The following is a 25,434-nucleotide window of genomic DNA, read 5'->3' on the forward strand; positions in this document are numbered from 1 at the left end:
GGAGGGCAGGCCCCAGGTTCTTCTGGGGACAAGAGGGACAAGGGGTCAGATCACTTCCTGGGGAGATGGAGGGCTGGTCCACGACCCTCTCACCCCCTTGCCTGCTCCCCCAGCGAGAAACAGCCAGGTGTGCAGAATTCCCTGGTTCTCACAGCACCCCAACCTCCAAATTTTTAAAATAAATCTCTACTATGGAGGGTGGCTTTGCAGGGGCCCAATCCCAGCTGGGGGCTTCTGCAGTGGCTCAGCGGTAAAGAATCCGCCTGCCAATGCAGGAGACCTGGGTTCCATCCCTGGGTGGGGAAGATCCCCTGGAGAAGAAAATGGCAACGCACTCTAGTATTCTTATCTGAAAAATGCCATGGACAAAGGAGCCTGATGGGCTACAGTCCATGGGGTCGCAAAGAGTCGGACACGACTGAAGCGACTGAGGACACACGCAGGTGATCCCAGTTGGAACCTCCAGAAGCTAGGGGAAGGCTTTGCCCAGGGCAAAGGATGGGCTGACCCTGTGTAGTCAGCCATGGGACCTCGGAGGCCCTTCTTGCCCACCTGAGACTTAGGGCCCAGCCAGCTGGAGATGGGGGGATAAAGGGAACCAGGCTCCATTCAGAACCCACCCCAGGCCTATCTGGGGTGTAAGAGGGAGCTCAGCCTGGGACAGCATTCTGACCCCCAACCCTGCTGAACCCCTGCCCCGTGGGAGAGCAGCTAGACAGGGCAGAGTGGGGCAGGTCACCTGGCCAGTGGGGGTGGGGGTGGAGAATTGGACTTGGTGATGGAAGCTGGGGTCAGAGGACACTGAGATTGGGGTGGGGGGCAGCCTGCTGGAGATACAAATCAAGGCAGACAGACACAATCCCTCCACCCCGAGAAGGACGGAGCAGGAGGAATGATGCCAGGCGAGGCCTGGCACCCTCAGCAGGGTACCTTCCCTCTGCCCTCCCACCCCACCCCCAGACTCACGGGTGCTGGGGCTGGGGCTCGGGGGGCAGCAGCGTGGCTGAGGCAGCAGGTCTTGGAGCGGGAGGCACCAGGAAGGTGAGCAGGCAGGGGTGGCCCAGGGCGGGCCCAGGATGACTGGCCTCCCAGCCCTGCCTCAGCGCCCGGGGGGCAGGGTGTGGGGGCACTCCCCAGCCTGGCCCGGGCCCTTGGATGTGTTGCCCACCTGCCACTGTCGTGTCCCCAGGTCTGTCTGCTCTGTGCGTGTGTGTCCCCTCACACGCCTGCATCCATCTGTCTGTCTGCTTCCTTTCCAGTCACTGTGAATCTGCCTTCATCTCTCCCAGTTTTCTATAATTCTCTGTGTGTGTGTGTGTGTGTGTGATTTTTCTTCCTGATCCTTTCTCTCTCTTTACCCAATGCTGTTTTTCCCTCCTAGTCTCTGAACGTCTCCTGTAATTCTTTCCGTCTTTCTGTGCCTCTCTCTCGTCTCTGCCTCCCTCCATCCCTGTCCTTCCATCTCTCCCCACATCCATGTCTAAATCCCTCTCAGTCCTCCTCCTCTCCCCGTCTGGCTGTGTCTCCTGTCCTTGCTCCTCCCTTCCCACAGCCCCCAAGCCCAGGGGTGGCCCTGGCCCCTTCCTTCACCGTTCCAAGGAGTGGGGTGGGGGGACTCGGGCATCACACAGGTGGGGCTGCTGCCAGGTGGAGGGGCAGGCAGGAGGGTGGGGGAGGCAGGTTGGGGCCTGTGGGATTCCAGGCCCAGGAGAGGGAAGTCCGCCCTGGGCTGGCACCCCTCCCCATCAGGGCTCCTCCGGGGCTTCACTTCCCTGCCCACCCTTCTCCCAGGGTCCTCGGGAGCCAGCTGTGGCCCTTACTCACTCTGTGACGTAGGTCCGATGACTTCCGGAATCTGAGCCAGCTCAGCTTCCCCCTCTGCAAAACTCAAGTGCCGATCCCTACTTCTGCAGGCTTGTTTATTATCACTTAGATCTCCCTCTGTCTTGCCCTCCTCTCTCCCCTAATGAGATGTGAAGCAAGACTAGGGGATAGGCTTGGGTTCTGACAGCAGCCAGCCTTGGCCCCAAATCTGGGCACTGCCTCTTCCTACCACAGTGACGTGGGATGAAGGACTCCACCCGGCTGAGGCTCAGTTTCTTCATCTGTGAGGTGGGGGTGACAGCTCTGCCTCAGGGGGTTGGGATGAAGACTTAAGGAGAGCCGGGTACAGGAGGCATCCAGCAAAACGTTGCCATGGCTGTCCTGATTGCCCCTCTCCCTCTCCCATCTCAAGTGTCCCTTCCATTCACTGGGGAGAAGAAATTCTCTTTCTAACTTCTGGAGAGGTTATGAAGACTGACCCTAAGAGGTGGGCAGAACTATTTTAAGACTAAGGCTGGGTCCTCTTGCTTTCTAGGGCTACACCCCCTCCTCTGTCATCACAGACATCAAAACAGACCTGCACCCCACATTAAACATAACACATGCTCAACTCCGGGTGAGCCAAGTTGCGATTGGCTTGTGGGAAGAACATTATGTTTTATAGACATTTAATTAAATGGTAGTGAATTTTGATCTTGCAGCTTTCATTTGCTATTTTGGAGCTGACAACCCTGTCCCTTCCCCCCCACCTCCAGCACGCACACACACACACACACACACACACACACACAGCCCCATGTCAGGTACACACACACACACACCACCCCATGTCAGGTCCTTCATGGTCCTTTGAAAAGTTTATAAGCTCTAAACTTATAAGTTCCTCTTGTGGCAGATGGAGAAAAATGGCCTTAATTTCTAACGTAATTTTCTCTAGTGCATTCACGTGAGGCTCCTGAGGAAAAACCCTTAACCTCGCTCATCTTTATTTCAACACCTGTGGGTAAGGTAACTGATGAGCCCTCCCTCTAATCTCAACAAGCAGAGGGATTCAAATAGACACAGTCTCTCCTCCAGGTTTGTTTATTCCAGACAGTCACACACTTCCTTCTGCTTCAACCGTGGGTCTTAGGAGGGCTGGCTGAAGTTGGGAGTTCTGCCAGGAAGATTCCCAGCTCAAGAAGAGTGGGAGCTAGAGGTGATGATGGAGACGGTGTTGGCGCTCTGCGGGTCAGAATGGCCCCCAAGCTGAGGTATGATGATGCAGACAGCAGGTCAGTTGCTCCTCATGACTGTCTGGATCCAGTCCACGTATTTGCAAATATTGGTGTAGACCCCTGGGATGCCTTCTTGTCCGCAAGGCCCCACGGATCCCCAGGACACCAGACCCTGAAGGACCCCGCCACACACCAGGGGACCCCCGGAGTCACCCTGGAAGACAAGAGGTGAAGGAGCATGGTATGAACATGGGGAAACCCTCTTCCAGTTTGCCTCCTGCCCCTTCACCCATTTCTTGGGCCTTGAGGACGGTGGCTCCAAGCCTTATCATCAGAGAAAACAAGCAGAGCCAGGTTCCCAGAGGACAACAGGGACTAAATAGAGAACACATTGACCCTAGGGGCCAATCCCAGGGAAGGAGGGCGGGCCTCTATGCCAGGGTAGAGGGTTCTCTCAGAGACAATGGCTGAGCCCTGACCAATGAGGGAAGAGAGTGCAGGCACCAATGACCAATCCCAGTGGGGGAGGGTGGGACTCCATGCGGGCTCAAGGAACATGGCTGGGGCCCTGACCAATGAGGGAAGTGGACACCGGTACCAGTGACCAATGGTAGAGAAGGAGGACTGGACATCTCAAGGGTCCTCTCAAGGACTCTGGCTGGGGCCCTGGCCAGTAGGGAGGGGCAGCCTTCTAGCTGGAGGACCAACAGGACAAGCTAGCGGAATTACAGGATGAGAGAGCCCTCCAGCCCCTCTCTCCTGCTCCATCCAGGAATCGTTCTCACCTGGGCCAGCACCAACAGGAGGATGGATGGTATTGGGCAGACTCAGGACTGGAGAGACATGCGGCCACCTGCCTGAGCTCCGAATGTCCGCTACCTTTTGCTCTCCCCACTTTGTGCCCCACCCCAAATCTCTCCGGCTCTGTACCTGCGCTCCCTGCCTCTGCCCTCCACTCCCTGGGCTCTCTCCCTGGCGCTTTCTGTGCCTCTCCTTCTTTCTGACCTCATCTCTCTCCCCGTCTCCTCTCTCTGACTTGCCCTCACCCCCCACCCCCACCCCACCCCGTTCTCCCTCCCCTTCCTCCCGTCCTGGGTGTTGCCTGCAAGTCGCTCACCTGGCAGGCATCCTCCCCAGCTTCGCCGCCAGCACACACCATGTTGTCAGTGATTCTCCCCGGGAACACTGCCCGGCAGGTGGCATTGGAGACGATGGAGAGGCTGAGGCACTGGAGGCGGTCTGGGAACGGGCCTGGAGATGGAAGATGGATGCTGGAGGATCCCCCAGTGCTTCCCTCATCCCGCACCCCCCTCCCCCAAAGAGGCCACATGGAAGCCCGATACAAGTTTATCCTCCACTCCCTCCCTGTGAGCTCCAAGACAATCCTCAGGCCTTTAAATTTCAGATGATTTGATTACATAGTGGCTCTTGATTTCAATTCATTGGCCCAGTCCCCCCGACCTTTAGCCTGTGACTCAGATATAGTAACTCCGGACCTGACCTTCTCCTTCAATCCCAGCTGCTGTGACCTTTGACCTCCAGTCTTTTTAAATAACCCTTTGAGCCCATCTTGGCCTCACGTCTTCTCTCCGTCTCTGTCTTCTTGTCTTCACCTTAACCTCTTACCTCGGCTCTGCATCCTCTAAACCACTGGTTCCTACTCCAAAGTGGCCTCTGATCCTCGTTTACTTGACCCCAGACTCCATGACCTCTAACCCTTGGCTCCACACACCAAACCCTATGGCTTCCAGTCCTGGACTAGTGACGCTTGATGGAACCCCAGTTTCCGTCCTCAGATTGCGGCCAACATCTGGGTCCCATGAGCTCAACTCCACAGTGACTGACACCAGAGCCCATGACCCATGACCCCAAGATCCTATTATCTATGCCTTCTGCTCTTGTCTGATGACCCTTGATATCTCTCCTCCTCTAACCTCATCCCTGACCCATGACTTCCGACTCCATATTCAACCACTGAAACACTTTGATTCCCAAGGCCCTTGATGCACCATGTTCTTAGACCCCAGGGCATGATCCTGATGGGGGACCGTTTACCCATCCTTCCTCTGAGAAGGCAAGACCCTTGACCTCTCACCCTATACCCCCAGCTCTGTCCCTCCTGACCCCAAGACCCCCTTACTCCATGGGTGGTTGGTGGTGCCCCAGCCTGAGATGTGGCACTCGGTGCCAGCTGTTGCACAGGTCGTGGGCAAGGGCAGGGGCTGGACGCTGGTGGTCAGCCGGACAGGGGTGCCCAGTCGCAGAAGCCGGAGGTCATTGTCATGGTTCCCCAGGTTGCCTCGGTAGCTGGGGTGGGTCACCGAGAGGCCACTGCGTCGGATCTGTTCTGTCCAGTCCAGTTTGCTCAGGCTGTGTTCCCCCAGGCGCACCCAGTACCTACTAGGGGGGCACGGCGGGTGGTAGGTGGGCTGTCCCGGTGCTCCCAGACCCCCTGCCCCTCTCTGCCGCTCTGCACCTTGCTGGCTGTTCTCTTGCTCCTTCATTCCCTTGCCCTCGCTCTCTCTGTCTCTTCCCATCTCTCGGTCTCCATTTACACTGCCATCTCTCCTTCTCCAGCGTTTGTCCTGTGTGTCCTCTCCAAGCCACTGTGTCGCTTTCTGACTCTGATTCTCTTAGCTGGTGATGCCCACAGAGGCAGGGACCTCTGTTAGTCCTGTTCACTGCCCCGGAATGGGGCACCTTCTGCCACCCAGCAGAAGGCCTGGGTCATCACTATTGTCAACTAAATGAAGGGGGAAATAATGAGTAGATTCTGTTTGTCTTGCTGGAGTCCCTCCCTGTCCCCACATCTCTCTGTCTCTCCATCCATATCTGAGAGCGTCAGACTTATAAAGCCCAATCCCCTCATTTTACAGATGGGACCACTGAGGCCCAGAGAGGTACCAGATGTAGCCTTTGACATTGCACAGAGAGTTTGGGTCAGACATGGGTCCATGGCTCAGACTGGGCCAGGGGACACTAGACTGGTGACACACACCATGTGGGAAGGAAATGAGCCATGAGGGAATGTAGGGGTGGGGTGGGCAGGTTGCAAGGCCCCTGCCCTCCACCCCAAAGCTCCCCACCCAGGTCCACCCCAGGCCCATTGTAAGGAAGTCCTACTTCCGGTCTAACCTTGTTGCAGGACCATCTCCTTACTCCTGTGAGCCCCTCCCCTCCCCACCACGCTCCCTTTGACCACCCGGAATAGGGAGGCTCCCAGGTGGGGGCTTACCTGCCGCTGCAGTGAGCAGCCGTGAGAACCCACCTGCGGTCAATGAGGACCCCCCCACAGCGCAGACGGGTGCCCTCAAACAGCCCCACCTGCCAAGGCTGAGAGTGAGGAATGCACTCTGTGCCATTAGTGATCTTCTCTTTGGCCTCGTGGCTGAACCCTGAGGACAGGGACACAGGGCAGAGAGACGGGGGTCAGAGGCTTAGAGACTGTGGATCAGATAGAAAGAGGAGTACGCAGCTCTGGTGCACACAAGCCACAGCTAGGAAGTCTGCGCGCCTCAGTGAAGGATCCCACATGAGCCACGAAGATCCCACGTGCTGCAACTAAGATCCGATGCGGGCAAATAAATAAATTTGAAAAAAAAATAAAGAGGGATACAGAATGGGCAAGAGAAAGGCGAGAGAAAGAAACAAACTGAGAGACAACGGGGGCCGGGGGCCGGGTCAAAGGCAGGGAGACGCAGACCCGTGATACACCGAGAGAGACACACTGAAACGCTCAGAGACACAGAGAGAAAGAGAGAGGAGAGTGATGCTTCAAGACAGAGAAATAGAGGTTCAGAGAGGGAAAGGACAGAGACGTGGTAACAGGGAGAGACAGGGGGATGGGTTGGAGGATGGAGGAAGAGAGAGAGGCACATGACCCCGGGAGATGGAAATGAATGGAGACGTCGATCTGCCAGCCACCCTCCCCTCCTCAGTGCTCGGCATTCTCATGAGGGAGGGACCCACCTTCCCTCTGGGGGACTCACCAACGAAACACAGGAGCAAAAAGATGCTGGCCCTCATGGTGGACCACTTCCAGGTTCTGGGGGGGACGAGATGCAGCATCTCAGAGATGGCAAGTGGACCCTCCCGTTCCCATCCCTTCCACCAGCAACTCCACGAGGAGGGGACGGTCCACACGCCCATCCCCTCAAGGGTCCCCTCCCCACCCTGCCTCCCACCGGTGTCTGCCTGCCTCCTTCTCACCTGGTCTCTCTGCCTGCCGATTCCTCCAGGTGTCTGTCGCGATCAGCCTGTCCGTGTCTCTCTCTCTCTCTGCTATCTCTACCCACCCACCAGCTTGTCCTTTCATCTGCCGGCTACCCTGCCAGTCCACGCTCCCGCTGTCCACATGTCATGCTGTCCACCTGTCTCCCTCCTTCTGTCTGTCTGTCCCAGACCAGCGGCTGACACAGCTTTTAACTCTCTTTGTCCCAGCCCATGCTGTTTTTCCGGGTTGAGGGAAGGGGCAAGGAAGTCATGGGGTGGGGCGCCCTCTAATCCCGGGAAAACTCTTCTAGGCTAATGACACTTGACTGAGATTTACAGTTAAATGGAGGGGGGAGGAGGCCCGGATGACTCTGGAGGGAAGCCCCTCTCCTTCTCCCCTCCTCTCCAGACCAGCCAGCAGCCACTGACTCACAGCCAACTGGGAGCCGAGTTCTAATCCCGACTCCAGTGACAAGCCTCAGGGAGGGTTGGGGAGGTGGATCCCTGGGACTCAGGGAAGGGTAGAAATGAGAGTCAGGGAAACCGAGGGCAGAGAGAGCCCGAGAACGAAGAGGTGGAAAGGGAAGAGGTTTCAAAATAGGTGAGACAGGAATTTCCAAACCGGGATCTAAGGAAGTCTGGTTCTAATGGAAGTCTTAAAATGCGCAAACAATTCTTTTCCTGGCTTTCAGAGCACAGGTCTTATGATATCAGGTCGATTTATCTAATTCCATGAAAATTGTTTTGCATGGGGACTTCCACTGAGAAAGGAATGGAATAGGGAACAGAGAGGGAGGATGAAAGAGATTTAGGGCAGAGTCCTTCTCTCTCATTCTCTTTCTGCCATCATCTTTTTTTTTTTAATTAAAGTTCACATGACATAAAATCTAGATTTTGGGGATTTCTGTGGTGGTCCAGTCCCCAATGCAGGAGACATGGGTTCGATCCCTGGTCAGGGAGCTAAGATTCCACAATCTTCAGAGAAACTAAGCCCACTATGAAAGATCCCGCGTGCTGGAACTAAGACCCAACGTAGCCAAATACATAAATATTTTTTAAAAAATCCAGCCTTTGAAGCAGTTTAAAGTCTACCATGCAGTGAATTTTCCTGTACTCAATGTTTCGCAACCATCACCACCATCTAATTCCAGAATATTTTCATCACCCCCAAAGAACACCCTCTACCTGTTAAGCTGATGCCTATCCACTGATGAATGGACAAATAAGATGTCTGTCCCTACTGTGGCGTTCATGGGTGTTGAGTCACTTCAGTTATGTCTGACTCTTAGCGACCCCATGGACTGTAGCTCACCAGGCTCCTCTGTCCATGGGATTCTCCAGGCAAGAATACTGGAGTGGGTTGCCCTGTCTCCCTCCAGGGGAATCTTCCCCACCCAGGGGGTCGAACCTGCGTCTCTTGCGTCTCCTGCATTGGCAGGCTGGTTAGCACCACTTGGGAAGCCCACTATATATTCAACTATTAATATAAAAGGAACAAGAACCGATGTATGCTATCCATGGAGAAGGACTTCCCTGGTGCCTCGGTTGGTAAAGAATCTGCCTGCAGTGCAGGAGACCCAGGTTAGATCCCTCAGTGGGGAAGATGCCCTGGAGAAGGAAATGGCAACCCACTCCAGTATTCTTGCGTGGAAAATCCCATGGACAGAGGAGGCTGGCGGGGTACAGTCCATGGGGTTGCCAAGAGTCAGACACAACATAGCAACTAAACCAGCATCATACGTGGGTGGAACCTTGATAACACTGTGGAGGGTGAAAGAAGTCAGTCACAAAGGACCACAAACCATACGATCTCGTTTATTTGAAATGCCCAGAAAAGGCAAACTGGTGGAGACGGAAGGAAAGTGGTTCAGTGGTCGCCTGGGGCCGCGGGGAGTCGGGATGGGGAGTGAGTGCTTGGTGGTTCTCTTTGACACACGGACTTGCAGCTTGTGACCTCCACATAAAGCCAATTCCTTTCTGTAGCTGGAGGCTCAAAGAGGACAGACCTCCTGCTTTCAAGAAAAGCGCCGAGAGCCTTTGTCACCTCTCCCGGGGAGCCCCCCAGAGCTCTCAAGTCCCGGTGCCTCACACTTTCCTCTTGGGCATCATCATAAGCTCACTATGCAGCCCATTTATAGGGAGAACTCAGGGGTGCCGTCCCCGAGCACGGAGACCACCATAGGTGAGGAAACAGAGACAGCTGAATGAAGCCACTTGCTCACAGCCACACAGCTGAGAAGAGGCAAAATTGGAGTTAGAGCCCAGGCAGACGGGCTCCAGAACTTGTATTGTTAATCATTTCCCAAGTATGTGAATGAACAAAAGCATGACTAACTGAAGGAATATACGTGTGAATAGATGAATGTAGAGGTGTTGCTGTGGGTTTCAAAGAAAGAGAGTGAGCTTTTGGAAATGTACAGCCTGGGTTGAAACCTCAGTTCATCTCGTGACTCACTGGGGACCATGGGACACTCTCTTGTCTTGTCCTCTATTTGTCCGTCAGACAAATGCGTCTGGGAGGAAGCTGAATGTTTACCCACCACTTCCCCTTGGGGTCAGCAAACAAGGCAACAAAAGATGAGTGGGAGGGGAGAAAATAAATTAGGAGTTTGGGATTAACATAAACACACTACTATATATAAAATAGGAAAAAAACCAACCAAACAAGGACTACTGTATAGCGCAGGGAACTATATTCAGTATCTTGTAATAACCTACAATGGATAAGAATCTGAAAAAGTATATATGAATATATATAAAAATCACTTTGCTGTATACTTCAAACTAACATAACAATGTAAACCACACTTCAAGAAAAAAGTGAAAACAAACATTAAAGATGTTTGGGGGGACTTTCCTGGTGGTCCAATAGTTAAGAATCCGTCTGCCAATCCAGGGGACATGGGTTCGATCCCTTGCCGGGAAGATCCCACGCCCGGGAAGATCCCACATATCTCAGGACAGCTAAGTCCGTGTGCCTGACTACGGAAGCCTGCGGGCCCAATAGCTCAAGCTCTGCAGCAGCAAGAGAAGCCTCCGCAAGGAGAAGCCTGAGCTCTGTAACTAGAGAGTATAACCCAGCTCGCTGCAACTAGAGAAAGCCCACACACAGCAACAACAAAGACCCAGCACAGCCAAAAATGAAGAAAAAATTTTCAATAATGATGGATGGGGTATCATGTATGCTAAATGCAGACATGAGTAAGATTGCCCCATAAAGAAGGGACTTTCAAAGCTGACAGATGACAGAATCTTTCTGCAGTCTTCAGTTTATCCTTACACCTCTCATTCTATTTCTGTCTCATTGATTCACTCAACAAACATTCTGCGGTTGCCCTGTGTACCTACCTGACCCTCTGCTGGGTGATGCTGGGGTCACAGAGTTTAATCAGAACCCACAGCCCCATACCCCCTCCCAGGTATTGCCCTGTTTTTCTAGCATCCTTCCCAGCAAAACTTCTCTATGGAGATCTACTCACTGTTTGCACCCTACAGCCACAGTCTTTCTTGGGTCTCCAGAGATTTCCATGTTGAGCAATCCAACGGTCACCTGTCTGTCCCCGTCTTACTCAAGCTCCGGGCAGTGTTCAAAACACGGCCAGCCCCTCCTCTCCCGGCTTCCTTCTGGGACACCGTGCGTTTCTGGTTTCCCTCCTACTCCTGACTCTCCTTCCCAACCTCCCTCATGAATAGGACCTTTTTCCTCCATCAGTGTCAGTACAAACAAGGGTGTTCCCGGGGCTCTGTCCTAAGCCGTGTCCTCTGCACCTGAGTGTGTACAGCTGACAGTCTCACCCATCACCTGGGGCAGGCTGGTTCTCAGGTCTCTCCCCAGCTTTATTCCTGAGCATCCGACAGCCCTCTGGACAAGCTAAACCTGCCTTGCCATCTCTCCCCACCGACCTGTTCTCAGACCCTACATTATCCATCTTTGTGGTTGGCTCCACCATCCCCCCGGTCCCCTGCCCAGACTCTTCTCTCTGGAACCCAGCTTCTTTTCTCTCACTCTCTTCGCAGACCACCCCTTGTAGTTTTTCTGTTTCTGCATTACAGAAAGAACAATGCACAGAAGACAGTGGGCTACAGGACTGCCAGACCCAATCACCACCCGATGCCAGCCCATGGCTGTTTTTGAAATAAGGCAAGAGGAAGAAGAACAAGATCTTTCCACCTTTGTTCCCCATCACCTACCCCTGACTGCGAGCCCTCCTCTTACAGAATCCCCCACATTCCTCACGGAAGGTGGGGGTGGGAGGGCACAGTTCTTGAGGCACAAGCCTACTCGTTCTCCCGTCCAACAGCTGAGGATTAAAGCCACATTTCTATTCCCTCCGAACTCTGTTATTTTCTTTTCCGACTTTTCGGCAGGGAGAGAAAGGGAAGATTTTGGCGGCATCATCCTCCCCAAAGATGGCTTTGAACACTTCCTCCTCTGCATCTTTGAAACCTGGCTCCTGAGCTCCGGCCCTCTACAGCCGTGGCCCTCAGGCATGCTCACAGCCCATCTCCCTCTGTGTCCCCCAGGAGCTCTGCTTCTTATCTCAAGGAGGTCCCGCCACCTACCGATTAACTAGGCTGAATCCAGACACTGTCCTTCTTACCCCTCCTCACACTGTTCCTCTTGTCTCCGATTCTCTCAAACCCTAACTTGGCCCCAACTGGCCTTGTTCCCTCCTCCTAGACCCTCACCCAAGTCATCTACCTGGATTCTCAGCCTCTGACTGCCCCTCCCCACCTAGTCCACCACTCAGAAAGCCCTGAAGGGATCTTTCTACATCTAGAGCCTTCGCTGGTCCAGCTCACACCCCTCCTGTGGGTCCCTGGTATGCATTTGATTTTCCTCCTGGATTCTGGTCATGGAGGTTTTAAAATTTTTTGGAATTTCCCAAGTGGTAGGGGAAGGAGGCTGAGTGGTGAAGAACTGATGCTTTTGAACTGTGGTACTGGAGAAGACTCTTGAGAGTCCCTTGGACAGCAAGGCGATCAAACCAGTCAATCCTAAAGGAAGTCAACCCTGAATAATCATTGGAAAGATTGATGCTGAAGCTGAAGCTCCAATACTTTGGCCATCTGATGCGAAGAACTGACTCATTGGAAAAGACCCTGATGCTGGGAAAGATTGAGGGCAGGAAGAGAAGGGGACAACAGAGGATGAGATGGTTGGATGACATCACCGACTCTATAGACATGAGTATGAGCAAACTCCAGGGGACAGTGAAGGGAAGGGAAGCCTGGCGTGCTGCAGTCTGTGGGGTTACAGAGTCGGACACAACTTAGTGACTAAACAACAACATACATAGAAAAGCATGAAATTCACTAACTGGGGATATTTGTTTTTCTTTATTTAACAGTAATCTCTTGATGTTCCAACTACCTGGTTTTTGTTGCAAAAACTGCCGTGTATCCTGGCTCCTCCCTTATCTCTTGGAAAGTCACCTGGAGCTCTCTGAGAGGCTGTCTTCTGGGGTTAAGTCCTCAGTATATTTGTCAAATAAAACTTAATTCTCAGCTTTGAGGTTGTGGGTTTTTTTTTTTTTTTTCAGTTGACAAGGTGGTGGCCCTAGCTAGGCTCCCACTTACAGTGCCAACTGTGGTCACCCCTCAGAGGTGGAAATGACCCTTTGGTGCATGTGCAGCATCATGAATCATGACATCTGAACCAACCCTTGGATGAGGAAGTCCATCCTACTTCTGTGGGAGCGACTACATTATTCTTCATTATCCCTTCCTCCTGGGCTTCCCAGGTGGCGCTAGTGGTAAAGAACCCCGCCTGCCAGTGCAGGTCACATAAGACTCAGGTTCAATCCCTGGGTCAGAAGATCCCCTGGCGGAGGGAATGGCAACCCACTCCAGTATTCTTGCCTGGAGAATCCTCAGGGACAGAGGAGCCTGGTGGGCTACAGTCCACAGGGTTGCAACGAGTCGGACACAACTGAAGTGACTTAGCACGAATGCGTGCTTCCCTTCCTCCAAAAAGCCTGACTTGAGTGTCCAACCTCCTCAACCCGCTCACAACCCATCTGCTTCTTTCATCTTAGCATTGATTTTGTTAGGATGAAATTGTGGGCTCATATGCCCATTGCTCCCATTCACCTGGTGAGTCCAGCCTAGTCCCTTAAACAAGGCCTCACATAGACTTCCCCGGTGGTCCAGTGGTTAAGAATCTGCCTGCCAATGCAGGACACACGAGTTTGATCTCTGGTCTGGGAAGATCCCACATGTGATGGGGCAACTAAGCCCAAGCACATACCTACTGAAGCCTGCACATCCTTGCGCCCATGGCCCGCAACAAGAGAAGCCGCCGCAGGGAGAAGCCCGTTCACCACAGCCAGAGAGTAGTCCCCTCCACTCAGCAAAGCTAGAGACAAGCCCGAGCAGCAACGAAGACCAAGAACAGCCAAACAATTAATTAATTTAGCAAAAAGTGAAACCAAACAGGGCCTCACAAGTGGGGCAGTGGCTCAGCTTGGTCTGGACCGGCGTCCTTCGAGACTTGCAGGGGGGCGGGGGTGGCGCAGAGGTGAGTGGTGGGTGGTAAGGAATGTCCCTGGGGATGTTCTCAGAGGAGAAATACAGGAAGGTGTCTCCATCAGCCTGGAGGGATTCGACTCACTGCTGGATTGTCTTTAGGTCCACATGGCTGTAAAATGGGGGAGCTGATATTTCCCCAACTGGGGCCTCAAGAGAAAGATCTGAGAGGGTGTTATCTGCTGGACTGACGACAGGAAGTGTGTTCTCGTTTTGCTTTGGTCTCCCCCTTCCCCACCACCCATCTTTTCACCCCCTCTCTCCCTCCACAGGCCTCCAAATTCCTTCTTGCACAGGATCTCATTGTTATTAAAAATCCCCCTGGGGCAAAACAGGAAGGAGCGGGCAAGTGATTACAAAGTCCCTGGGAGATGCCAGGGAGGCAGGCGGTCTGAACAGCCTGCCACCTGGCTAGCCTTCTCGAATCAAAGTCCTGTTGGCAATCGGAGCCTCCTGTTCAGGTATGTCATTATTTTCTGTTCCGCAGGAAGGATTGGGCCGCCGCCTCCCGTTCTCAGATCTGCAGCTGCCACTCAAGGCGACCTGCTTGGGGCTGGAGCCTTGGAGACACGGCACCATAACAATGACATCAAGAATAACAATAATACTCGTGACAGCTGCCACTTAGGGAGCATTCACTCAGTACCAGGTGTTCTTCTGAGTGCTTTCACGTATGAAATCAATCCTCTCAAGAGTCCTGTGAAGTAGGTGATGTTCTCTTTAACTTTATTAATACACTGAGGCGGTTCTTCATCCTCAGATGGGGAGAAGTGAACTCATTGGTGACACATTATTGTTAATGATCTACTTTTGCTTTCCTTCTTTATTTCCTTTTGCCCTCATTTCCTTCTGCTGTGACCTTTATTATTGTATCTTTTGCCAGTATTTCTGTCACTCCGTATCCTTTGTGATCGCTTTTTATTATTGTTATTTTTATTTATTTTTAGTATTGCTAATGCAGGCTTCCCACCCCACACCGCCCCCGCCCCCCGCTGTGGCTCAGTGGTAAAGAATCTGCCTGCCAATGCGAAGAAGCAGGAGACATGGGTTCCATCCCTGGGTCAGAAGATGTCCTGCAGAAGGAAATGGCAACCCACTCCAGTATTCTTGCCTGGGAAATTCCAGGGACAGAGGAGCCTCTGGCTACAATCCATGGGGTCGCAAAGAGTCGGACACTCCTGAGCAACTGAATAACAACAATCACGATTTGCAGTTATTTAGTTTGTGTTGTTTATTTCCTGTGAAACCGCTGAGGGCAGAGTTTACGGCTGCTGGGTTATCTGATACACAGTTTGAAACCAAAACTCCTGGCCTTTCCCTGCAAAACTGTTCCTTCAGCTTCCTCCTATTTTAGTAAATGGCAGCTCCATCCTTCTGGTTGCTCAGGCCAGAGTCTTGGAGCCATCTTCGACCCTCCTCTTTTTTTTTAATGTTGAACATTAAAAAAAATATTATTTTATTTTATATTGGAGTATAGTTGATTTACAATGTTGAGATAGTTTCTGGTGTACAGCAAAGTGATTCGGTTAAACATATGCATATATCCATTCTCTTTCGGATTCTTTTCCCATATGGGTTATTACAGAGTACTGAGTAGACTTCCCTGTGCTATACAGTAGGTCCTTGTTAATTATCTACTCTCTATATAGTAGTGTGTTGACATCAATCCCAAGCTCCTAATTTATCCCTCCTGCCCCCTCGACCCTCCTCTTTTTCTCACATTCTCTGGCTGAAGTCAACAGACGCTGTGTAACAATCCCCTCAAACAGATCTAAAATCTGACCCCTGAACTCCTCCGAGGACGTCACCCTGACCCAAGCAGCATCAGCTGTCACCTGGCCCACTGCAGTCGTGGCACACCAACCTCCGCACCTTCTTCTCTAGTCTAACACATCAGGCGGGCTCCTGCCTCACGGTCTTTGCCTTTGTTATGCTTTCCACTTGGGCATTGAACCACACACTTGAGGGTCATAGACAAAGATGTAACAGCCCAGGGTCCTGAACAAAGATTGTGGGTAAAAGAACCGAAGATTTGGTGGACAACAGCTGCCAGGAGACCAAACCAGTCGATCCTCAAGGAAATCAACCCTGAATATCCACTGGAAGGACTGAGGCTGAAGCTGAAGCTCCAGTACTCTGGCCACCTGATGTGAAGAGCCCAACTCATTGGAAAAGACCCTGATGTTGGGAAAGATTGAAGGCAAGAGGAGAAGGGGGCGGGCAGGAGAGGAGATGGTTGGATGGCATCACTGACTCAACGGACATGAATCTGAGCAAATTCAAGGAGATAGTGAAGGACAGAGGAGTCTAGTGTGCTGCGGTCCATGGGGTCACAAACAGTCAGACTTCGCAACTGAACAGCAACATCAGCAAAGGAGCACGGAGGCCTCTTGGAACAGTCAACCCCAGCACCCTAGAATTTAGAGCACTGTTGATATTGAATGCACATGGGGGTTCAGAGACAGGGAATATTGGCAGAACATGGAATGTAGGTAGGAATGGGACAACTGGGGAGACCCAGAAATGTCTCCAGGAATTTCCCCAGGTTCGTTTGAATGAACGAACCATCACGCGGCTCCAACGTTAGCTGTGATGAATCAGAGGTGCACATAATGTTGTCAGGGCAGAAGATGCTGCAGACGAAAGAATATTTTCAGGAAGAAATGTCTTGGGAGTCTAGAACCTTCTTGAGTACAAAACATAGAAGGATCTAGAATATTGGCGGTGAATAAATACTTGAAGGGGTATAGGATGTTGTCAAGGAAGTTCCATTCACAGAACATAGAATATCGTTGAGATGGGCAGACGGAGGCATTCAAGTGTTCCACAGATTGCACATTCAGATGGTGATCTAGGTTTTATGTTGAAACAGTTGGGACATCTGGAATGTTGTCTTTGTTGGGACGTTCAGGGGACTGGGATGTTTCAGTGATGCAACGTCTGGAGAGCATGATGCTGAAAATGACTGAATGCTTTTGAAACATGCAATGTCAGCTGGGATTGGAAGTTTGGAGAACATAGGTTGCTAGTGCAAGTGGAACACTTTGGGAGGGACAGAGAAGGGCTGGGCAAACCGAGTAAGGGGGCAGGGACGCCAACCCGACTTTTATTGTGGGCCCTTCACCCATTCCTGTTGCCAAGTTTTCTGCTTTCGGATTGTTTCTTGGATCCATGGAACATACTGAGAAACTCGGGTGTAGACACCAGGCCGGTTGGGCTGCCCACATGGGAAGTCTCCCCAGGAGATGATGCCATGAAGTTTTCCGTTACAGACCAGGGGACCCCCGGAGTCACCCTAAGTGGGAGAGAGAGAGAGGCAGGGTGTCCTAAACAAAGGCAGAGACGCACATAGAGGAAGAGACAGAGAGAGATGGGAATACAGAGAGAGGGTGAGAGAGGGAAACAGAGAAGCTGACAGACACAGAGAGACAGACAGACAGACAGACAGACAGACATTTCTGTGTCTCTCCCTGTTTTTCTGGTCTTCACTCCATTAGAATGGTGATGGCGTACCTCACACCACTGTTCTTGGTTCTCTGGCCCCACATCTCACCTGCTACCCCTCCCCACCTCTCAACCCTGCTTCGGCTTTACGGCTCCTTGGTGTCGTCTTACTATTGAGTTAATCCAGCCGTGTTCCTGGTAGGGTATGCAATACATCTGAAGGGCCACTTCTCCCTCTGGGCCCAGGGCAGACGTTACTAACTGATAAGGCTCATATTACGACTTCATTATCATACCCTTTCCCATGAAACCAAAACTCAATCTTAAGAAGGCCCTCTCTCTTGGGAATAGGTTTTTTTAAATTTTGTTTTGCCCGTGTAGTACCCATTTCCCCTTATTTTGATGACAGCCTCCTGATTTTTTCATTTGGAGACTGCCCTCTCTCCCACTTTCAATCCATACAACTTGTCCATGCCTCTGTCTGCCCCTAAGGCTAGTCACACGACTTAGACTTGGTCCATCAGAGAACCCCACAGCTCTGGCTAGAGTGGTGCCTCAGGACACAATACAGCCGACCCTTGAATGGCACAAGGGTTAAGGGCACGGACTCTCTGCACAGTAAAACTCCCCCTATAACTTGTAATTAGCCCTCTCTATATATGCTGTTCCTCAGTGTCTGAGGTTCTGCATCTGCAGATTCAATCAGCCTTGAATTGCGTATTTACTGCAGTACTTACTATTGAAATAAACTTCATGTATAAGTGAACCCATGCAGTCCCAACCCATGTTGTTCAAGGGTCAGATATGCTAAGTCAGCCTAGTAAGAGAATCATGCTCAGAGATTATGTACACAGTTGGAAAGGAGGCTCTCTCTCTTTCAAAGATGGTTCCTTAGAGGGTAAGATTTAAGACCAAAGCTGCTGGGGCCAATATGCTATATGGCATGGGGAAAGTTTAACTGAGAATGAAACCAAAACAGAAGAGCTGAGAGTTAAAGAGAGACAGATTCTTAAACATCATGTGGGCACCTGGATCCACCCATGCCTGAAACAAGACATCCTGGACTTTTCAGTCACAAAAGCCAAGGTTTTGCTTAAGCTAGTTTGTGTTGGGTTTCTGTCACTCACAACCAAAGGAGATCCAACATTTATATATCGCAACACAAGGATCTGGGTAGCCACTGCCAGTCAAAGCCCAGGCTGAAGATGAATTCTGTTCGCCAGCTGTGGGTACCCTCTTTTTATCCTGACCCCCTATGCTAAGAGACATCTCACCTTGCAAAAGACTGGTTTGCCCAAGGCTGGAAGCAAATCCTTCCCCCCAAGCACCAGTCCCCACCTCCTGGCTTGTGGCAACCCACCACCCCCTTGGCCTCACCTCACAGGAGTCATTGCCACCCTCTTTTGTGCCGGCACAGAGCATGTTGGGTGTGATCTTCCCCGGGTAGACTCGATGACACTCTTCATCTGAGCGAAGCTCGATGTTGGCACATTGGAGGGTTTGGGGGTAAGTCACTGAGGAGGAGAGAGAGAGGAAGGTCTAAGGATGTCTATTCTGGACAGGTTAATGGGGTGGAAGTTGGATGGGTGGCAAGTCTGTAGAGAATAATGCTGGGAAGACCAAACTGGGAGAAGAGATGGGATATGTATTTGGGTAAAGTGATGGAAGACAGAAATGTGGAGAGAAGGTGGGGGAGAGCTGGAAGAAAGGGTGAGAAGTAGAGAGAATGATGGAGAGGAATGGTACAGGGGTAAATAAACACATCTCAGCAAGAAATATAAGAGGGGAGGTAGGTGAGGACAGAGGTGGAGCGAGTGATGCAGAAAGATGGAGAGAAGGTGGTGGGAAGAGACAGGGAGGCAGCGGTGATGAGAGAGAGTCGGAGATGGGGAAAACACAGGGAAGAGGCGAGACGGAAGGAGATGCGGGAGAGCAGGAAAGAGTGCCGGGAAGAAAGGTGGGGCACGCTGGGAAGAGAGACACGGGGATGAGATGAGGGGAGAGCGAGGGACGGCTAAGGAGGTGCAAAAGGCTCTTGCTGCTATAGAGCTCAACTTACAGTCATATATATATACTTATATCCAAAAGATGTATTGATTTATATTTTATTATACTTTATAACCAATATATTAAATTTAGTTTCTAAATTATAAATGATACATATATATTTAAATGCATACTTATATATAATATATATTATTTGAATACAATGTATTTAAATAAATATATCATTTATAGCTTAGGAAATAAATCTAATTTCTATAATTTACATATTTATATACAGATGTTTTACTATGTCAATCCATAGAAATATGATCCAAATAAATATGTACATATACTATATATTATATATTTTTACATATAAGTTTATATATATTTATATAAAGGAAACATAATTTTATATATGGTATATAACATATGTAATTATAGCTCTGTATTGGTAAATTTATGCATATTTATATAAAGGAAATATAACTAATCATTTACATGATATGACATATTATATATAGCTATATATATTTATACATTTAGATTTGCATATTCTTTATCAATATGGACTATAAATATAACTATATATACTTATACATTCTTTATAAATAAAACTTTACATTTACGTATTCTTTACATAGAATATAAATATAACCTTATATATACAATTATATTTATATATTCTTTATAAATATAGAATATAAATGTAACTTGATATATATTCACCCATTTGCATATTCTTTATAAATATACATTCATGTTTATATATATTCATATATGCTACATTTATATATTCTATAAAGGATATACAAAACTGTACATTATATGTAACATTTATAACTTCATATTTATATTTTTATATATTGACACTTTAATATTTACATGAAGGATAGATACACCTTTATATATCACTATGTGATTCATGACTTATCCCATGTCTAATAAATCTAGTTTTATCTATAAAGACTCCTGCTCCGACCTGCCCTCCCGTCTCTGCCCCAGTCTCCCCGGCTGCTCTGTGCGGCCGCCGGCCACCCATGCGGGTGCGTACCCTGGGGGCTGGTGGTGGTGCCCCAGCCAGACACCCGGCAGCAGGTGCCGGGGGGCAGGCAGCGCTGGTGGGAGAGGGGCAGGGTCTGGATGTGCCTGGTGAGCTGCACGGAGGACTTCAGTTCCAGAAGCATGATGTCGTGGTCATGGTTCAGGTGGGTGGGACTGCTCTGGTACTGAGGGTGGGGGATAGCTTGAGCCACCTCCCGCACCTGCTCCCCAGCCTCCACACGTGCCAGGACATGCTTGCCCAGGTACACTCTGTACCCTCTGTGAGTGCAAGAAGCGGGTGGTCAGAGGGGTCCAGGAGCTTGCCTCCATTCCCATCCCCAGTCTCACCCTTGCCCACCCCACTTCCTTACTTCCAAAGGCGTCTGCTCCCACATCCTTGACTCCGGTTCCCTCCAAATCCTCTGCCGGGACTCCCTTTCCATACTCACACCCCCACGTCTCCACCAAACCTTGCACTCACCCCATGCCCATCACAGCCCAACTCCAACCTCATCCTCCAATTCAGCTCCGCCCACGCACCACAGCAGTTACAGTCTCATCCCCACCCCTCACTCCCCCAGGCCCCACATACTCCTTTAGGCAGTGTGCAGCAGTGAGGACCCATCTGGGGTGCACCAGGACCCCCCCGCAGAGCAGCCGCCCGTGCACTTGTAGGGCTGCCTGCCAGGGCTGAGAGTGGGGGGTACAGGTGTAGCCACCAGGGAGGAACCCGTTGGTCCCATTGGTGCCATTGAGAATCTTGGGGTACTCCCGAGAGATGCCTGGTAGAGGAGAGAACGTGTTAGAGAATTGGGGTTCACAGGGAAAGGAGGCCAGGCGTTATGGTTCTTGGGCTTGGGGAGCGAGTCAAAATTTTGCTCTGGGTGGCCAGGAATTGATGATTCATGTGTTGGTCTCTGGGCGTTGCCATTTTCTACACAGTGGAGATGAGCCAGGGCGAAGAGGTTGATGTCTCTTCTTTCTAGAAGCGCCAAACTCTCCACTGGAGGTTAAAAGAAGTGTTTGGGGAATGAGGAAGCTTCTGATACGTAAGCAGAAGCCTGATTTCTTCCCACCTGAATTTTCTCTCTTGGTCCACCATAGGGATTGATTTCCAGGAGTAGAGGTGAGCCTACCCTACCTATTTACCTAGGCAGTACCCACCCATCCATTCCTCCGTGCTTTCTAAACACATTTACGGAGTGCCTTCATGACCTTCAATACCATTCATAACCTCTGTGAAGGGAACTTTCCTGGTGGTTCAGATGGTAAAGAATCTGCCTGCAATACAGGAGACCCAGGTTGGAGGCACAGCAGTGCACAGAGAGACAAAGAAGGTCTGATCCTGGGGCTTCCCTGGTGGTCCAGTGGTTACGACTCCACCTGTCAACGTAGGGGACACAGGTTCGATCCCTGGTCCCGGAAGATCCCTCATGCTGAGGGGTAACTAAGCCTGTGCACTGCAGCCACTGAAGCCTGCATGCTCTAGAGTCCCTGCAACGAGATGCCACCACATTGAGAAAGCTGAGCACTGCAAGGAAACATAGCCCCTGCTTGCCACAACTGGGGAAAGCCCAGTGCACCAACCAAGACCCAGTGCAGTCAAGACAAATAAAATAAGCAAAGAAATTGGAAAAAAAAAAAAAAAAAAAAAGCGTCTAATCCTGAATGTGCCTCTTCCTGGCTGGGTACAAGTCTCAGTTTTCTCTGCTGCAAAGGACGGAAAGTTATAGTTCGTCTCTCATCGGACAGTCGTAGGTTCCATAAGATCCTACGTTCAAGACACACACAGGACCTGGTGTGGAGCAAGCACTCAGGAAGCAGGGAGTGCTAGTAATTGTACAGTCAGAAACTGAGTCATCATCACTTCTCTTTCAAACCTGATTTTGACAGGAGAAAGTTTCCATGATGGTGCTCATATCCTTTTAACATCTCTCTTGTCTTGCTGAGGTCACCTTTTCAAACCAGGAGGAAGCAGAAGGTTGCCTTCGGCTGGCAACCCCCCAAATTAAGTAGAACCAGCTGCCTTTCCTATTATGGGGGAGGTCAGAAAGGGAAACTGCCTATTATTGACGGAGGTCAGAAAGGGAAATTGCCTATCATCGACAGACAATTCAATAAACATTATAATTGAAAACAATATTGGTCCAATTCAATAAATACTGCTTTTGTTCATTGTGCGGAACTGGTTTTCTTTTCCATCATTGTTCTTCAGTCGCTAGGTCCCGTCTGACTCTTTGTGACCCCGTGGACTGCAGCACACCAAGCTTCCCTGTCTTTCACTATCTCCCGGAGTTTGCTCAGATTCGTGTTAACTGAGTCGGTGATGCCATCCAAACGTCTCCTGTTTTCCTTTTCCTTTACCTTTATTTATAGCAAAAGATGCTGTTTTCCACTTAGAATAGTGATATTAACTTCAAATATGCTCTAAGTGAAAAAAAAAAAAAAAGTTGCCTCTAACCAATCCATTCTGAAGGAGATCAACCCTGGGATTTCTTTGGAAGGAACGATGCTAAAGCTGAAGCTCCAGTACTTTGGCCACCTCACGCGAAGAGTTGACTCATTGGAAAAGACTCTGATGCTGGGAGGGATTGGGGGCAGGAGGAGAAGGGGACGACAGAGGATGAGATGGCTGGATGGCATCACGGATTCGACGGATGTGAGTCTGAGTGAGCTCCGGGAGATGGTGATGGACACGGAGGCCTGGCGTGCTGCGATTCATGGGGTCGCAAAGAGTCGGACACGACTGAGTGACTGAACTGAACTGAACTGAACTGAACTGATGAAGACCATTAGGTTGAAAATAATAAAGATGGGTTGCGTGAAGTCCCTTCAGTCATGTCCAACTCTTTCGTGACCCCGCAGATTGTAGTTCGGCAGGCTCCTCCAGCATGGGATTCTCTAGGCAGGAATCCTGGCAGGGGTTGCCATTTTCTACTCCAGAGATGGTTTGTCAGAGCATAAAGTCCAGGGTGTGGAGGACAGGGTGGGCAACATGGATTAAGGTCCTGACTCAGGCACTGCTGGTTACTTTGGGGCAGGACCCTGCTGTCTGAGAGTTTTGAGTTTTTCAGCTATGAAACTGGAGTAATTACCATGCACCTACCTCCCCAGGCTGTCAAGGGCTCCATCAGCCCTGCCTGTGGAGCTCCTAGCTCCAGGGCATGGCACCCAGGAGGGGATACGGGAGTCCTAGGAGTGTCACCACAAGAGAGAAGCTACCCTGCCTTCAGCCCAAGAGTGGTGATGGGTGCCTGAGGACCCCCCCTCCTTCGGGTCCCAGCTCAGGCATCAAGTCCTTTGGAGGCCCCGGTTCTGGGCCAGGAACTGCCATTACATCTCTGGGCTTCCAGGATGGCTCCTTGAAACCATCACCTCGCATCACAGTTTTAACTATTAGGGGAATTGTCTGAATGATGTCAGCATCCATCTCTGCTAGGTTCTGGGCGCTGAACACAGGAACTGTCTACGTGTACAGCACCCAGCACAGTGCCTGGTGCTCAGCTGTCTGTTGAATGAATGGATGAATGGGGTTTCCAGACAACTCGCCTGCCAAGGCAGGGAAAGGGGACTTAAATGGGAGGAGGGGAATATCTGGGGACCAGCTCTGCATGGAATCAGGTTTGGGGTCTCCTTCCTGGTGGCTCAGATAGGAAAGAATCTGCCTGCCAGTTAGAAGATGCAGGAGACATGGGTTAGATGCCTGGATCAGGAAGATCCCCTGGAGAAGGGAATGTTAACCCACTGCAGTATTCTTGCCTGGAGAAATCCCATGGACAGAGGAGCCTGGCAGGCTACAGTCCGTGAGGTTGCGAAGAGTCAGACACGACTGAGCAACTAACACTGTAATGATTATCAAGGGCTAAAGAACAATCTAGGTTCTGGAAGGGCCTGAGACTAGAGACAGAATACTACCAATAAAGCAGTGTGTGTGTGTGTGTGTGTGTGCACGTGTGCGCATGTGTGTGTGCATGTACACTCATACACATGCTCACTCAGTCATCCCACTGTGACCCCAAGGACTGTAGCCCCCCAGGGTGCCCTGTCCATGGGGATTCTCCAGGCAAGAATACCGGAGTGGGTTGCCATGCCCTTCTCCAGGGGATCTTCCCCACCCAGGGATGGAACCCTTGTGTCTCCTGCATTGGCAGGTGAATGAATTCTTTACCACTAGGGCCACGGGGAAGCCAATAAAGCTAGTAATGACGTTAGTAATGACGACTAACTTCCCAGTCCCTTCTGTCTTTCAATATTTACAACCACCCTTTGTGGTAATGTTTCCATGTTACAGATGAAAGAAAGAAGCTAAGTTACTTGCTCAGTGTGGCAGTGTCGGGATTTGAACCCCTGTCTATGTCTTCTAACTCTTGAACTTGGGAAGGTCTTGGGGATGGACTTTCCGGTACAGAGTAGGACAGTCAGTGAGAGGGCTGGTGTGCAAGGTCTCCAAGGCTCAACAATAGGGCAAGCCCATCTGAACCTGGATACCCCAGGGAGAGGTCTGGGGTAGGTGGGGAGCATGGACTGACCCCAGCTGGGTCACCAGGTCACACAGGGACACGCAGGAAGCAAGCCTGCGCCCCAGGGACTCGCCCCGCCCCGCCAGCGGGCTGGGGGCGGAGCTTGCGGCTCCCTGCCGCTCCTGCCTCCTGCCATTGTTTGCAGTGGCCTCCCCGCCTCCGCCCCCGCGCATTGCATTCTTACCTCCTGACCAGGCTACCGTCAGGAAAGAGATCGCGGCGGCCAGGGGCCACATGGTGACTTTGTGGTGGGGGGCAGGGCGGACGGAGCCTGCGAAGTTGAAAGGGAGTAAGAGCGGGCCAGAACCCTCCATCTCCGGATACCCCCTACCCTCTGGATACTCCCTGCCCGCTCTGCTCTGCGGGTTTCCCAGTCTTGAGTATCCTCTCCTTTGCTCTGAAAACCTTGACCCTGGAAGCTGCACCGACCCCCCCATCTCCCAGTTCCATTCTTGGTGTGTGTGTGGGGGTGGGGTGGGGGTCCCGGTAACGCAATGGGAGGGGCAGCTTGCACATCCCTCCCTGGGGCTGCAGGTCTCTGGCTGCCCTTCACCTTGGGTGGCCAGTCCCCCCACCCCAGCCCTCCAGCCAGCTGGATCCTTGGTGCACTCTCCTGCCCCTCTCTGACTTTTGCAGGCGCCTTTCCCCTCTCGGATGTC

General features: G+C 51.2%; 2 protein-coding genes across 2 annotated transcripts; both read right to left on the bottom strand.

Annotated features, from left to right (window-relative positions):
• Positions 1–3,099: 3,099 nt before the first annotated feature.
• Positions 3,100–10,782, bottom strand: KLK12 (kallikrein related peptidase 12). The gene is made up of 6 exons (XM_052656116.1): positions 10,733–10,782; positions 7,031–7,086; positions 6,277–6,436; positions 5,182–5,441; positions 4,159–4,292; positions 3,100–3,255 (listed from the first exon to the last, which is right to left on the bottom strand). The coding sequence occupies exons 1-6, from the start codon at positions 10,780–10,782 to the stop codon at positions 3,100–3,102; spliced, it is 816 nt and encodes a 271-aa protein (XP_052512076.1).
• Positions 10,783–16,887: 6,105 nt separating this feature from the next.
• Positions 16,888–25,434, bottom strand: KLK13 (kallikrein related peptidase 13). Its single transcript, XM_052656132.1, has 6 exons — positions 25,404–25,434; positions 24,960–25,046; positions 20,848–21,037; positions 20,266–20,534; positions 18,603–18,739; positions 16,888–17,076 (listed from the first exon to the last, which is right to left on the bottom strand). The coding sequence occupies exons 2-6, from the start codon at positions 25,009–25,011 to the stop codon at positions 16,888–16,890; spliced, it is 837 nt and encodes a 278-aa protein (XP_052512092.1). The 5' UTR covers positions 25,012–25,046; positions 25,404–25,434.

This window comes from Budorcas taxicolor, chromosome 18, assembly GCF_023091745.1.
Source record: "Budorcas taxicolor isolate Tak-1 chromosome 18, Takin1.1, whole genome shotgun sequence".
NCBI classification, from domain to species: Eukaryota; Metazoa; Chordata; class Mammalia; order Artiodactyla; family Bovidae; genus Budorcas; species Budorcas taxicolor.